This window comes from Culex quinquefasciatus, chromosome 1, assembly GCF_015732765.1.
Source record: "Culex quinquefasciatus strain JHB chromosome 1, VPISU_Cqui_1.0_pri_paternal, whole genome shotgun sequence".
Classification (NCBI taxonomy): domain Eukaryota; kingdom Metazoa; phylum Arthropoda; class Insecta; order Diptera; family Culicidae; genus Culex; species Culex quinquefasciatus.
Genome location: NC_051861.1, coordinates 24,507,928 through 24,523,663, shown reverse-complemented (window position 1 = coordinate 24,523,663; position 15,736 = coordinate 24,507,928). Strand labels below are relative to the sequence as shown.

The window sequence follows — 15,736 nt, the reverse complement described above, 5'->3', positions numbered from 1 at the left end:
TATTTACAAACCACTTGAAAACGTTGCAAATGTCATGTAAGTTATATTATATGTAATATGAAGGTTTATAAAATGATAAAACAATTATGTGAATAAGACTGTGGAAATATTTTTCTATGTAATACACATAAATTCAATGTTAATGTTGCCTTTTCTTCAAAATAGGGTTCCTAACAAATTATGGTAAACCATTTTTTATAATAAAAAAAATCAGAGTTGTCTTGAAAATAGGAGTGCAATCAACTCAACATTAAAATGCATTTCCCTGAGTTTATAAGACACATTCTCCGGGTTAGTATGCCAGAAGGAAAATTTTAAAACTTGATTTAATGGCGAAATATATGGATTCCACTTCGGAATCCTGAATTATATCCGATTGTTAGGAAACATTTTTCCAAAGCATATCATATTTAGAAAATAGAATAAATTTCTCGTCGAAAAACATGAACGTAGAACTGCAACCGAAACGTTCAACCCTTAGCCCAATGTCTTATGACAAATTTATTTACTTTCAGAATCTGTAAAAATATTGAGGATGTTTTCTTTGAAACTTCCGAGTTACAGCAAAAAATTGAAAAAGAAACGTCATTCTGTCACGGCACAATGTATCATAACCATCATAACGGACGTATGCTATGTCCATGAAAAAACATATTTTCAAAAAATCATTTATATTTTGTAGTTTATGTACAGTAGCACAACTGTGGAAATATAGTTTCGTAAAATGAGGCATGAAATTTGAAATTATTTTTTTGTTGGTCTTGATAAAACCTTAATTCAATTTTAGTAGAAAAAAATATTTTAAAAGAAAACTATTTGTTTTGTAAATTCTATAACCCCTAGCTAGAATAAAAATATTTTGGCTTCCCAAGACACCAACCACCTGGAATTTTTTTTAACAAGTCTACGGATTCGACTTCCACCAGACCTGGCATCCCTGGTGTGAAGAGTTAGAAATTTCTTAGCCTGCTGTGTATGAGCATTTTGAAAAACAAGTTTTTACTGAAAATACTCCATGACAACTCTGAACAAAGTTGTAGAACATGTCAATGCACAAAAATGCTTACTTTTAGCTCTTATCAATTAAGTTCTTCAAAACAGCCCTTCGAACCAGCTGTGCTGTGGAAGTAATAGTACAGATTTTTTACATCTGAAGGTTGGCAGCCCTAACCTTTCTTGATCAGTAGGGTGGTCCAAATCTGGGCTTACTCGGTGCTAATAACTTCATGGGGGAAATCATAAAAATATGGTGATGGGGAGCGGTCGTGGCTAAATTGTTACGATGTTCGCTTTATAAGCGAATGGTCCTGGGTTCGATGCTACCAAAAAAAAGGTCCTGGACTCATTAAAATTTGGAATTAATAAAAAATATGGCTCATGGATGGACAAGAATACAAATTGAAAATAAGATGGATTTCAGAACTAAACAAGATTGCAGGCGCATTTGAAATTTAATCTGAATAACCTCAGTTAAAAATAGCCTGGGGGACTTCAATAAGGATGAGAAGAATTTAAAGTATTTACATTGTATTGATTGAACTTTATTGCAACTTCTTTTTTCCTTCTGTAAACAAATTACCGCTCAACTTTCGCAACCTTGGACACGCCGCGTGCTATTTTTCACAAGGTATAATTAAAATAATGGATCGTTTGGCTTAAACTAGGAAATTATTTCACCGAAAAAAAAATCGACATTATTTTTTTATAATGGAACGTTTGGTCCTGTCGATCCAAGGCCCATCTACACAAGTGTGTAGGTATCTATTGTTTTATTCGTGTGGTAAATTATCTGAAACCCATTGCACATGTTTGTTCGGAGCATGATTTTTTTTGTGGAATCAGCATTTAAAATGCACTGGGGTAATTTCAATTCTTATGCTGTAAATCTGAAAAAAGACTAGGCTTAAAGTGTAGCAAGTTATAAATTTTTCATTCCCACTAGACGTCCTCGGTAAACGGTACACGTGGACGAATTTTTGGGGGATACTTCATTCAACAAGTTCGCTCAACCGATTTCGGACGCTTTTTGGTGAGTTGTGATATCCGTCGACAGTGTCAAGACGATGGCGTTTCGCGAGCAGCAGTACCTCGACCGAAACTTTGACTATATCTGTCGAATGCTCGATCTGCTCGGGCAAAACGTTCTCGAACCCAACTATCGTCCCAACTGGCGAACCGCGTACATCACTTCGATCGTGGTGATCGTCATGAGTGAGTTGGTGTATCTGCTGTGGACGGAACGATCGGATCTGTTTGCGTTTCTGCAGGTTCTACCGACGCTTCTATTTTCATGCATAGGCGTACAGAACGTTCTTGTTTGCGCCTTACGGTCTGAAAAGGTTCTTGCCCTGCGGACCAAACTGACCGAGATTCTGAAAATCATGGCTGAAACGGAAGGGAACGGTCCGATCCTCTGTAAAGGTCTGCAGCTATCTCGATTGTTGCAAAAGTGTTTGATGGTTCTTTATGCGTTAGCGGCAGTCGCCGGTATAATTGTGCCACTCATTATATGGGCAGCGTGGGGCAAAAAGATTCTCTTGTTTACGCCTTTTGTCCCAAAGGCTGACCCAAGTACTGCCGTGGGATTCGTAGAAACCTTAGTGTTCCAGGGCTACATACTGTTGGGAGCTGGTACAATGTACACGGCCCACGAATGTATGTTTATTGCATTCATCATGCCTTACGCAGCATACGTAAACGCATTCTGCAACGAGATCAAAGAGCTGAACTCGATGTTGGTGGCCCTTCCGGAAAGTGACGATTCCAAGATCCAAAACCAACTACATCGGATCGAAAAGCTGCACCAACTGCTGATCGAGTACGTATCCATGCTGCAAGATCTGTACAACTCCTATATGCTAAGCAAAGTAGCTTTAATTTATCTGGGAGTAATCAGTGCGATCCTCGTGATATTGACATTTGCCGATCCAATGTCCTGCATTTTTCTGGCACTTTTATTCGAAAAACTAACCAAGAGCTGTCTGATGGGAACGATCATCACGGTAAAGGTAGGCCTGTTTCCCTGGATCTTGACCTCTAACCTCAACATCAATGTGTATTGCGTCTTGTTCCAGAACGAACAAATCATGGACCACGTCTACGACATCAACTGGTTCCGGCTGTCCGCGGATCAAGCAAAGCAGGTCGGCTTTATGCTGCACATGTCGCAGAATCCCACCAGCATCACCATCGGCAACTTGGCACCGCTCAACGTCGAAAGCTACATGAGTTTGGTCAAGTCGATCTATTCGTACGTGATGGTTTTGATTACCTTTTTGGAGTAAATCCGGTTTTGGTAAAAATAAGTAACTGTGCAAATTTTGAACCAAATCGCTTTTTATCGTTGAAGTTTGTATGGGAAAACAGCAACAATATACATGGGTCATCATTAGGCTTAGTGAATTTTCACGCTCGAAAATTGCAAATTTCACGGGGACCTCAATTTTAGAACACCAAATTTCACGCAAATTTCGCGGAACGTGAAAATTGTTAAAAGAACTCTGAAAATCTTATGTTTAAATCACAGAAACTACTTTTTATGCTTCATTATTTATTATTCTTCAATAAACTAAAAAAAATTCTTGAAATCTGAACGTGACAAAAAAAAATCTTGTGATTTATGGTTAATGGTTTGGCTCTAAATATATTTTGAAACAAAGTGTAGGGCATGCGTTTTCTCATTTATTGAACTGCTTTTTTAATATCCGACTAACAAAGCTAAAAAGTTTTCGCTGATTTGCTTCTGTTTTATCATTTTTCATTTTTATTAATTTCATATCAAAGCAAGATTTAACAATCTTTTCCAGCCAAAATGATTGAAATAACATGAATTTTCTGCGACATTTTGCACATTAAAAATATTTTTTAACGTTTTCTTCTCTCTTTTCAAAATGAAAATTATAAATCAAAAGGAAAAAAAATAATATGATTTGTGACGAAATCGAAACTTGTATTCAATATAAGAACAGAAAAAATAGTGTTTATAACTTTTAAAAGAATCATCCACCCTGATAATCAAATATCGTTAATATTAAACAGGACTCTGAAAAAATCTGAAATGTTTTTAAAAGGTGACAAAAAATACTCTTCATATAATTTGAAATATACAAAGCATGATTCTTTTCATTTCTTTTAAGACTTTAAATAAAATATCCGTTAAATTACATTTAGTACTTACATTAAGTAAGTTTCTAAAAAACTGAAAAATTCGAACAATTCTTCAACATTGAAAACTAATAAAATTGATTAATGGATGAAATATTTATTATGGTAACATTAAAAAAAAAATGATTTGAAAAAAAATATAAATTTCACGAATTATACTCCACGAAATCGTCAAAAATCACTTGCCCTATATTTGTAGTTAAATAAGGGTATTTACTCGCTTAATTCTACAGCAGTAAGATTATTAGTATGCCTATTTGAAGTTGATATTTAAATCAATTTGAGAAAAATCGTTACAGTTTCACACAAACATAAAATTTCACGGGATTTCACGGAAAAAGCCAAATTTCACGGATTTCACGCTGTCCGCGAAATCGTGAAATTTCACCAACCCTAGTCATCATTCCAGGTCAACTGAGTACACTTTTGGACTCGACCTTCACCGATTTGGACCAAACTTGGAGGGAACGTTCATCTATCGATAGTTATCATAAATCCCAAGTTGGGAGCTGATTGGACCATCCGTTTATTTTTGGCTCCAGCCTCTTTTTTAAGATTTTCTATTTTTTTAAATTTTAATCATAACTTTGCAACTATTTGAGCAAAAGACTTTCTACAGGTTGCATTTTAAAGAAAATTGTCCAAGGAATTCGATAAAAATTAAACTTGAATCCTTAAATGCCCCCTTACATTATATTTTACGTTTGCGCAAAATCGAACTTTTTTCAGTAAAATCGCTGTTACTCGACTATAGTTCATTTTACTTTGAGGTTTACATTGATTATTATGTAAAATTTTCCGGGGAACACAATGGTAATAAAATTAAAAAAAAAATAAAATATAAGGAATTGGCCAAGAGTGAATTTTTAAACATAAAACGTTAAAATATAATATTGGGGGGCATTTAAGGGTTTAAATTTTATTTTTATCGAATTTCTTGGACAATTTTCTATAAAATGCAACCTGTAGAAAGTCTTTTGCTCAAATAGTTGCAAAGTTCTGATTATTTTTTAGAAAATCTTCAAAAAAGAGGGCGGTGCCAAAAATAGAGGGATGGTCCAATCAGCTCCTAACTTGGGATTTCTGATAACTATCGATAGATGGACGTTCCCTCCAAGTTTGGTCCAAATCGGTGAAGGTCGAGTCCAAAAGTGTACTCAGTTTACCTGGAATGACCCATTAGGGTGGAATCTAGTTATATGAGAAAATTGAAAATGATGAAAATCAAAACAGCAACACATTTTTTGTATCCCTTTTAGGGTCCCAAACAACCTCCCAAAATTTGAGAGCGATTGGTTAACCCCACGATTGGCGCAAAGCGAATTAAATTTGTATGGAAATTACTATGGGGAATCTTGCATTTTCACATTTTTTTAATTTACAAAATTCATGTTTAGTTATTTTATGAAACTAAATGTATAGCCCTGGATGTCCTGAACAACTCTCCCGAAGGCAGTATGGTGCTGAAGTGCGTAAAAAAAAGATACAGAGTTTTCAAAAGTTGTGTATTGAAACTATCAGTGAAACTAACATTTTCTGCCAACATTGCCAAAGGAACCATGAAAAACAAAACAAACATAATTGTTCTTATATTATGATGAACCTTACGTAGAATCGTTATGAAACAATGTTCAGAATACGTTATTTAGTTAAATTACACCACAATTCCTCAAATATATTCTAGTTAGCGAAAGTTTCCGCTTGACTTGGCAGTGTTGGCAAAAAGTATAATTTTTACCGAGTATTTCGAAATGTCTCTCTTAAACTTTCGTTAAAAGCAATTTAGCACCATACTACCTTTGGGAGAGTTGTTCAGGACATCCAGGGCTATACTTTTACGGTGTTAGTTTCATAAAATAATTAAACATGAATTTTGTAAATTAAAAAATGTGAAAATGCAAGATTCCCCATATTAATTTCCATACAAATTTTATTCGCTTTGCGCCAATCGTGGGCTTAACCAATCGCTCCCAAATTTTGGGAGGTTGTTTGGGATCCTAAAAGGGACCCAAAAAATGTGTTGCTGAAAAAATCAATTTTCGATTCCACCCTAATGACCCATATCTTTTCCTCTCATTCTAAAGAAGCAAAATTACCTACTCATCAATACAAAAATTAATGTTGTATGGAACTCGTTGTAAAACTCGATATATTCAGAACTCATCATGTTTGTCCAACTTAGAAAAGCCTCGTTCTCTACTAATCGTTCTAGAAAATCTTTGCAACGAGTTGATTACAAAATATTATGTATTTCGGAGATTTTTTTTGAATGTTAAACTTTTCAATACATAATCTTGCTGTAAATAACTTTTCAAAACTGTTATTTTTGGTGATCACCATTCCGTCACTATAGAATGATAAGAAAAGTATGTGTTTTCAATACTAGTTGCAAAAATACATGTTAACACAGCCTTTACGCTTTAAAAAATAAATTAGCAAATTCCTCAATTTTATATCGTTAACCCTTTTTAACTGCAAATTATCATTAGGCATACAATGTTTTTTAATGTTTAAAAGGATCTAGTTTTACAGCAAGTAGTAAAATAGTTGATCAAATTTTATACTCATTAAAAATACGAACACATTTGATAGCAATTGTTTAGTAAGTAGAACAATTATATAAAATAGAATAATGAAGTTTGTTAAAATTTTCGATGGTGATAGAATTTTTATTAGTCATGACAACTTCAAAAATAAAGCTAGAAATTTACCTGTTCGTTGTTTTACTATGATACATTGTTTCAATACGTTAAACACTTTATTAAAAATTCAGCAATTTTAGAAGGAATGCTACAAGTTGTACACCATTTCAACTGTTTACTTTTTTTTTTTTTTAATCAATCTGAATAAAACAACCAAATTTGTCGCATCGTTAATTTTTTTATTTAGTTTTAATAATCCTTGACTAAAAAAGGGTTAATTTAGGTATCTTTATTGCCGAAATTATATTATAAATTGTTTTTTTTTTCGAAAGCCATCGAATCCTCATAATCTGACAAGGGTTTTGCTGCATAAATGCCTTCAAAAAGATTAGGCAACTTTATTTTTCCACGTGCCCGGCCAAAAAGAGCAATTTTCATATTGGAGCAGTTCTCTACGAAATCGGTTTTTTTCTTAAATTTTAATTTTTGTAATTTTTAATTCGACTGAAACTTTTTTGGTGCCTTCGGTATGCCCAAAGAAGCCATTTTGCATCATTAGTTTGTTCATATAATTTTCCATACAAATTTGGCAGTTGGCCATACAAAAATGATGTATAAAAATTCAAAAATCTGTATCTTTTGAAGTAATTTTTGATCGATTTGGTGTCTTCGGCAAAGTTGTAGGTATGGATATGGACTATACTGAAAAAAAAATGATACATGGTAAAATTTATTTTGGCGATTTTTTATTTAATTTTTTGTCACTAAAACTTGATTTGCAAAAAAACACTATTTTTATTTTTTTTATTTTTTGATATGTTTTAGAGAACATCAAATGCCAACTTTTCAGAAATTTCCAGGTTGTGCAAAAAATCCTTGAGCGAGTTAGGAATTTTTGAATCAATTCTGATTTTTTCGAAAAATTGAAAAATTGGTCGCAAACATTTTTTGACTTCATTTTTCGATGTAAAATGAAATTTGCAATCAAAAAGTACTTTAGTGAAATTTTGATAAAGTGCACCGTTTTCAAGTTAAATCCATTTTTAGGTGACTTTTTTGAAAAAAGTCGAAGTATTTAATTTTTTAAAATTAGTGCACATGTTTGCTCACTTTTGAAAAAAAAGCTGAGAAAATTCTCAATATTTTGCACTTTTGTACTTTGTTGATACGACCCTTAGTTGCTGAAATATTGCCATGCAAAGGTTTAAAAACAGGAAAATTGATGTTTTCTAAGTCCCACCCAAACAACACACCATTTTCTAATGTCGATATCTCAGCAACTAATGGTCCGATTTTCAATGTTAAACTATGAAACATTCGTGAAATTTTACGATCTTTTCGAAAAAAATATTTAAAAAAATTTTAAACCAAGACTAATATTTTAAAAGGGTGATATATTGGATGTTTGGCCCTTTTGAAATGTTAGTCTTGGTTTAAAAAAAATTGAAAATTATTTTTTCGAAAAGATCGGAAAATTTCACGAATGTTTCATATTTTAAGGTTGAAAATCGGACCATTTGTTGCTGAGATATCGACATTAGAAAATGGTGTGTTGTTTGGGTGGGACTTAGAAAACATCAATTTTCCTGTTTTTAAACCTTTGCATGGCAATATTTCAGCAACTAAGGGTCGTATCAACAAAGTACAAAAGTGCAAAATATTGAGAATTTTCTCAGCTTTTTTCTTTTTCAAAAGTGAGCAAACATGTGCACTAATTTTAAAAAATTAAATACTTCGACTTTTTTCAAAAAAGTCACCTAAAAATGGATTTAACTTGAAAACGGTGCACTTTATCAAAATTTCACTAAAGTACTTTTTGATTGTAAATTTGATTTTACATCGAAAAATGAAGTTGAAAAATTTTGGCGACCAATTTTTCGATTTTTTGGAAAAATCAGTATTGATTCAAAAATTCATAACTCGCTCAAAGATTTTTTGCACAACCTGGAAATTTTTGAAAAGTTGGCATTTGATGTCCTCTAAAACATATAAAAAAAAATAGTGTTCTTTTGCAAATCAAGTTTTAGTGACAAAAAGTTAAATAAAAAATCACCAATTTTTTTTTACCGTGTATCATTTGTTTCAGTGTAGTCCATATCCATACCTACAACTTTGCCGAAGACACCAAATCGATCAAAAAATTCCTTCAAAAGATACAGATTTTTGAATTTTCATAAATCATTTTTGTATGGCCAGCTGCCAAATTTGTATGGAAAATTATATGGACAAATTAATGATGCAAAATGGCTTCTTTGGGCATATCGAAGGCACCAAAAAAGTTTCAGTCGGATTAAAAAATACAAAAAAAAAATCGAATCACCGAAATCGGAGAGATCTGCTCATTGTCATTATTAAACTATACAAGCAAGCTCTGTGTATCGACGTTGTCATCATCATTTTTCATAGCAATTGTTTCTTGGCATGCTCAAGACCCGGCCCAAGAGGTGGCATCCATTTTACTTCCATCAAACGCAGCAGAAAAGCGCATGAATAAACTTTCTCGACGAAAACGGTGTATGAACAATGGATGACGATGACATTATCGTTTTCGGCTCAACCTTGATGCTAATCGCTTAATTTTTATTTTTTAATTTAACTGATATTTTTTTTTCAAAGTCAGTTATTTATATTCCAAATTAATGCGTTTTGAATTCCAATCAACATTTAAGCATAATACGTTTTTAGTACTTCGCGTGAATATATAATAACGTAACGTCGATTGCACTCTCATTCTAGCGTTTGAGGTGATAAAAGAGCATTTTCCACCCCCTTTCGAAGGCGATGACGAAGGGTACCGATGCTGAAAATTGCCCACGATTCTTCTGGATGACAAACGACCCTATTTTCATAAATCACAATGTTCTCTCACCTCTGGTGATTATGATAGTGTTCTATTTTTTTTGCAAGTGAATCCCACTTGTTATAAGGCCTACAAATACTATTACGAGTAGGCAGGAACTTTTTCGGAGCTTTGAAATTTTCAGGTAATGGATGCGCCAAAGTTGCAAGGTTGTCACAACGAGGTTCATTTGCTGCTTTTTGGATTGTTTGTAAAACGATTTACAGTGCAGTGTTCATATGTTGAGACAGGTTGTATAGTTGAGAAGTTTAAAAATACCATTAGCTCAAAATGATGTTAAACTATTAAAATAAAAGAAGGTTCTATTCAACCTTGATGTGTCCTAATATGTTGATTTAGTCCTTTGAAACAACGAGTTTGAAAAAAAAAAATCCAAACGAGAAGCATAAAATTTAGAGACAAACTCTGAGCTTCCTCCCGAAAACAAAAACCAAACAAATATGAGTTGTTTATTTTGTGCAGGATATTTCTACCTTTTTGCCTCATTTATGCCCAGATGTGCCACGACCGGTGCCGGGATTGTTTTGCAAGTGAGTTTTCCATCTGTGGCCGAGGGAAAAGTTTTCGAGTTATGAACCTCCTCATTGAGCACAATTAAGTGAAGTGGGTGTGTGAGAGCGAAATATATTTGGTTTGTTAGTTATGGGACCTTCTTTACACTGCCGTAATCTGATGTTTAAATTGAAGCTTGTTCGTATTTGTTTGAAAACATCTGCTTTGTTTTATTTATGTTGAAAGTTAATCTTTATGTTTAATTTATTCAATCTTGGTGAAAATTAGCAAACATATCTACCGTTTTCATATGGTTCTATGGTGTAATGGTTAGCACTTTGGACTCTGAATCCAACGATCCGAGTTCAAATCTCGGTAGAACCTAATGGGAATAATTTTTGAAGTGTGGTTAAATTTTCGCGAAAATCTAAATTGCTCTCACCGGATTTACATAATTTTTTGCACTGTCTTCTGGAAATACTAAATTTACGGTTTTATCCCTTATCCCCGAATCCCACTTTCCCGAATCCCATATCCCCGAAAATCATTTCCCCGAAAATTCCACATCCCCGAAAATCATTTCCCCGAAAGTGCCACTTCCCCGAAAATCATTTTCCCGAAAATTCCACATCCCCGAAAATCATTTTCCCGAAAATTCCATATCCCCGAATGTCATTTACCTGAATGGCTATTTTACCGAACTGCCGTTTTCCCGAATTTACATATACCCGAATGGTTACTTCACCAAAATATCAATTTTTCCGAATGATGACCTACATATAAACTAAATTGTTATTAAGGGATTTTATTTTATAAAAGTATGACGTTAATATTAAATTCTCCTACGTGTTTTGTAAGATTAAAAAAAAAACAAATTACCGTAGAAAGCCATTAATAAACCACGCGGACACTTCAAGAGTGCGGGGTATTGAGATCATCCACGCTCCATAAAAAAAGATTTTTTTTTGTAGCGGCCATTTTCAGCAAAGGACAATTTTCCAAAGCGGTATCTACGTGGTAAGGATAGTACAGCAACGATAGCTTCATGCGACGACTCGATGTCTTTATCAATTTTGGCTAGATGAAGGCTTTTAACAATTATTTTTTATTTTTTTACGTCCAATTCGAGTTCTGCTACCAACACTTTTAATCAAATCTAAATAGTTAATTATTGAATTACAAAAAGCATTTTTTGAATATTTCATCACCGCCATTTTAGATTTTAAATAACTAAATCACTTTAAAGTAGTTTAGGGGCTATACTTAAGCTCGACAGCTGATTTTGGTTGCCACGGTCCCGAGTAACAATTACAAATTTTTGCGGTAGTCGGGCCTGAACGTGTGTCAAACACGTTCTGACCTGAAATCCCTTTGGCCAGTTGTCGCACTTACATCAATTTGAATATTCAAAATTCAAGTGAAGCTCGGAATTTTTGGAACGTTCAATAGAGTAATCAACGTTCGTTTGTATTGCGTGTACGTACACAAAAATTAAGTGAGGTTAAATTTTGTCTGCCATCAAAATCAAATGGTGCACTAGTGTGCGTACGCGAAACGTCATCAAGCTCTGTTGTGGACATGATACTTTATTGATCGCTACTTTCCCGAACCCGGTCAGGCGGGTATGGCCGTTGTCCAGAACCGCGCGCGGTTCTGGGCAACGGCCATACCCGCCTGACCGGGTTCGGGGAAGTGGCGTTCGGGGAAATGGCCGTTCGGGATTATGGTCATTCGGGAAAATGATTTTCAGGGATGTGGAAAATTAGGGGAAGTGGCCATTCGGGAAAATGGTTTTTAGGGGAAGTCGCCATTCGGGGATGTAGCCGTTCGGGGAAATGGATCGTTCGGGGAAATGATTTTCGGGTAAATGGCATTTCGGGAAAGTGTCTTTTCGGAGATGTGGCATTCGGGGAAATGTCTCTTCGGGAATGTGGGTTTCGGGGAAATGTCATAGATTCAAATTTACGCATACATTTTCACTACTCATCGAAATCTGCGTTGTAGTCTTGAAGGCAGACTTACAGGAACAATCTGTTTTTGCTTTTTATTATTTGTTATTTTTATGTAACTTTGCTTTCAGTTCAACCATCCAATGACCATCGATTGTATCTGCCCTGCTAAAATCGTGGTATAATAGTAAACAAAAAAAAGTATCCTGCGTCGGCCGGGAATCGAACCCGGATCAACTGCTTGGAAGGCAACTATGCTGACCATTACACCACCGACGCTGTTGATGAAACGAGTGCTCTTTAGTCACAAAGTCACAATAACCAGCTCATGTTAGTACTATGGAGTGTAATTAATAAACCTTCTGTTTGAGGTTGAGGCCAAGTTAAGTCCTTGCCAGCTGTCTCCGCTTTAAAAGGGGCAAAACTTTTCGAATGAAATTAATATGGTGTGGAAAATTGATATGGGTAACTAAACGCTTTTAACTGCAAACTTTTCCTGGAAAGTTATTTCATGCTAGGTGAAATTAGGTATGTCAGAGCAGTCCATGTGTGTGTGTGTGTGTGTGCTTGTGTTTTTATCAGTTATTAGCTCGCCTGAATCTATGCGCAATACAATTACAACTATACACACACACAAAAGTGAGTTTAAATTAACTCCTCAAGCTAGGGTTCATCGCAGAGAACAGCACATCAAACAGCTCCGGGCGAGGAAAAGTCCCCACAACCTGTGGATGAATTCCAGCAAACGGGAACCGTGTGCGCGTGAAAACTTTTTCTACATACACACATACACGCACGGGGTAGGACTTGGTCAAAACACCGCAGGGCGTCGTGTGCGGAAAAGTGAGCGATTTTCCGGAGAAAACTGCGAACGGAAAAGTTTCATAATTAAATTAAAACGAATTCAATTTGATCTAGTTTTCAATGTTTGCATTGTGGCGGGAACGAGTGGTGGTTATGGGTGGTGTATTGTTGAAGAAGTGTGTGAGTGATCCTATTGAGGATTAATTTTGTTGTTATTTAGGTGGTATATTTCCCTTTTTTTAATTGCTTTAACAAAATACCTGGGATCCCAATATTATAACCAAACTTAGAAATAAGGAATTAACAACAACAACACTAAATTTGTACAATTTCTATTTAATTTTTTTAGATTTCATTGAAAAAAGATATTCTGTGTAATGAGTTTTAAACCGCCCTCTCCTTTCTGGACAATTGTCCACTAGGACGGCTCGAGATGGTCGATTCTTCAGAACATGTTTTTTCGGCTGCTTTTAGGCCCCTAAGCAACTCCCCAAAATTTGGGAGCGATTGGTTGCGTCCACACTTTGCGCATTGCATTTCAATTTTGTATGGGAACTAGTAAGGAAAAACCCTCTTTTTACATTTTGTTTTTTTGTTTTCCACTAAATTTGTCAAACCAACACAATAGCGTAAAAATTGCGAAAATTCTCATTCCCGAAAAAAGTATTGTGCTATTTTGCTCCTGTCAAAAGATACAGCGTGCTCAAAACTGGTCTAAAACGTGATTTCCGAGCAAAACACACGTTTTAGACCAGTTTTGAGAACGCTGTATCTTTTGATAGGAGAAAGATAGCACAATACTTTCTTCGGGGAAGTTTTAGAGAATTTTCTCAATTTTTACGCTATTGTGTTGGTTTGACAAATTTATTGGAAATGAATGATAAAAATCAAAATGTTAAAAAGAGGGTTTTTTCATACTAAATCCCATACAAAGTTGAAATGCAATGCGCAAAGTGTGGACGCAACCAATCGCTCCCAAATTTTAGGGGGTTATTTTGAGAAATAAAATTTGAATTGATGTTTTTTTAATTTTCCATATAACGACGAGCCAGTCTATTGTCCACATTCCAACGTAGAGTTCATCGAATTTCTCTCGCCTCGACTCTGGCCAAAGTTAAGGGGAACAAAAAAATAACAAATTCTAAAATTTTAATTTTACGCTACGATATTTCGTCGCTTGTGTGCTATTTTGTGACACGTTTGCTGTAAAAAGATGGGACTTGTCACAAGATAGCACACAAGCGACGTCTTGAAAAAAATGGAGAGATTGTGTTTTGAACTGTTTAAAAATATATATTTAGGATTAGGTCGACATTATTTTAAAATTAAAATATACTTTTTTTATCTGATGTTTAGGATTAGGTCGACATTATTTTAAAATTAAAATATACTTTTTTTTATCTGATGTTTACCCTAAAACAGCTATTTAATATTTTTCTAAATTCTGGAGCGCTTTTTTCAATATGCAAGAATGCAGACTAACATTTCAAAAAAGCTTTATACAGCCATTCCACGTCAAACAGGACGTCTCGAAATCTAAAGTGCTCCGATTTGGCTCAAATTTGGAGTGGGGGTTCTTTGGCCCAAATAATTAGACCCGTATTTTTTTGTTTGGCGATTAGGGTGGTCCTATCCGAAATAGGGTGGTCAATAAAATTGCGTTTTTCGTCGATTTTAGCAAAAACCACATTTTTCAAAAAATCATATCTCCGGAACGGCTGAACCAATTTTGGAGCGCCACAATTCAAAAGAAAGGTTTTTAGTTGGGCTTTTAGGGAAAAATATGTTGAAAAAAAAACTAGCTCAATATATGAAAAGGTCCTATGATAATTTCATTTGCCGATTTGAAGATCTCGGGACCAAAGAGCCCATGTCTGAAAATATTTTTTCCTAATTCCTTGTAATATTTTACACAACATATAAAAAAATTGCGAATATCCATTAACACTTTTCGAAGATATGATTTTTTAACATTAAAACTGGGTTTTTCGACGCGCCGCCGCAAAAACGGCAAAATGACGAAAACGGGTAAAAATCAACTTTTTTTCACTAAAACTGCGATAACTTGAAAATTTCAGCAATAACCTATGCATGTCTGGGTACCAAAAGTTGCGTCTTTCAATTACAAAAATTTTGGTACCCAGACATGTATAGGTCATCGCTGAAATTTTCATGTTATCGCAGTTTTAGTGAAAAAAGTTGATTTTTACCCGTTTTCGTCATTTTGCCGTTTTCGCGCGCGGTGCTTCGAAAAACCCAGTTTTAATGTTAAAAAAAATCATATCTTCGAAACGTGTTAATGGATATTCGCAATTTTTTATATGTTGTGTAAAATATTACAAGGAATTATTTATTAAAAAATATTTTCAGACATGGGCTCTTTGGTCCCGAGACCTTCAAATCGGCAAATGAAATTATCATAGGACCTTTTCAAATATTGAGGTAGTTTTTTTGAACCTCAACATATTTTTCCCTAAAAGCCCAACTAAAAACCTTTCTTTTGAATTGTGGCGCTCCAAAATTGGTTCAGCCGTTCCGGAGATATGATTTTTTGAAAAATGTGGTTTTTGCTAAAATCGACGAAAAACGCAATTTTATTGACCACCCTATTTCGGATAGGACCACCCTAACCGCCAAACAAAAAAATACGGGTCTAATTATTTGGGCCAAAAAACCCCCACTCCAAATTTGAACCAAATCGGAGCACTTTAGATTTCGAGACTTCCTGTTTGACGTGGAATGACTGTATATTGAATATTTGGCCCTAATGAACGGTTAGTCTTGATAGAAAAATGTTCAATTTTTTTCCTAAACATCACATAACT

General features: G+C 34.6%; 1 protein-coding gene and 2 non-coding genes across 4 annotated transcripts; 2 read left to right on the top strand and 1 right to left on the bottom strand.

The window, feature by feature from the left end:
- Positions 1 to 2,010: 2,010 nt before the first annotated feature.
- LOC119765654 (putative odorant receptor 83c) lies at positions 2,011 to 9,879 on the top strand. Of its 2 annotated transcripts, XM_038249986.1 has the most exons (3): positions 2,011 to 3,008; positions 3,075 to 3,295; positions 9,543 to 9,879. In XM_038249986.1, exons 1-2 carry the CDS (start codon positions 2,064 to 2,066, stop codon positions 3,282 to 3,284), a joined length of 1,155 nt encoding a protein of 384 aa, XP_038105914.1. In that variant the 5' UTR covers positions 2,011 to 2,063; the 3' UTR covers positions 3,285 to 3,295; positions 9,543 to 9,879. The 2 variants fall into 2 exon arrangements, with proteins under 2 accessions (XP_038105914.1, XP_038105913.1); XM_038249985.1 differs by lacking the exon at positions 9,543 to 9,879 and having other exon boundaries at positions 3,075 to 3,469.
- A 591-nt stretch (positions 9,880 to 10,470) lies between these two features.
- On the top strand, positions 10,471 to 10,542 carry Trnaq-cug. Its single transcript has one exon. It is a non-coding gene; the product is annotated as a tRNA-Gln (tRNA).
- Positions 10,543 to 12,314: 1,772 nt separating this feature from the next.
- Trnag-ucc lies at positions 12,315 to 12,386 on the bottom strand. Its single transcript has one exon. It is a non-coding gene; the product is annotated as a tRNA-Gly (tRNA).
- Positions 12,387 to 15,736: the final 3,350 nt, after the last annotated feature.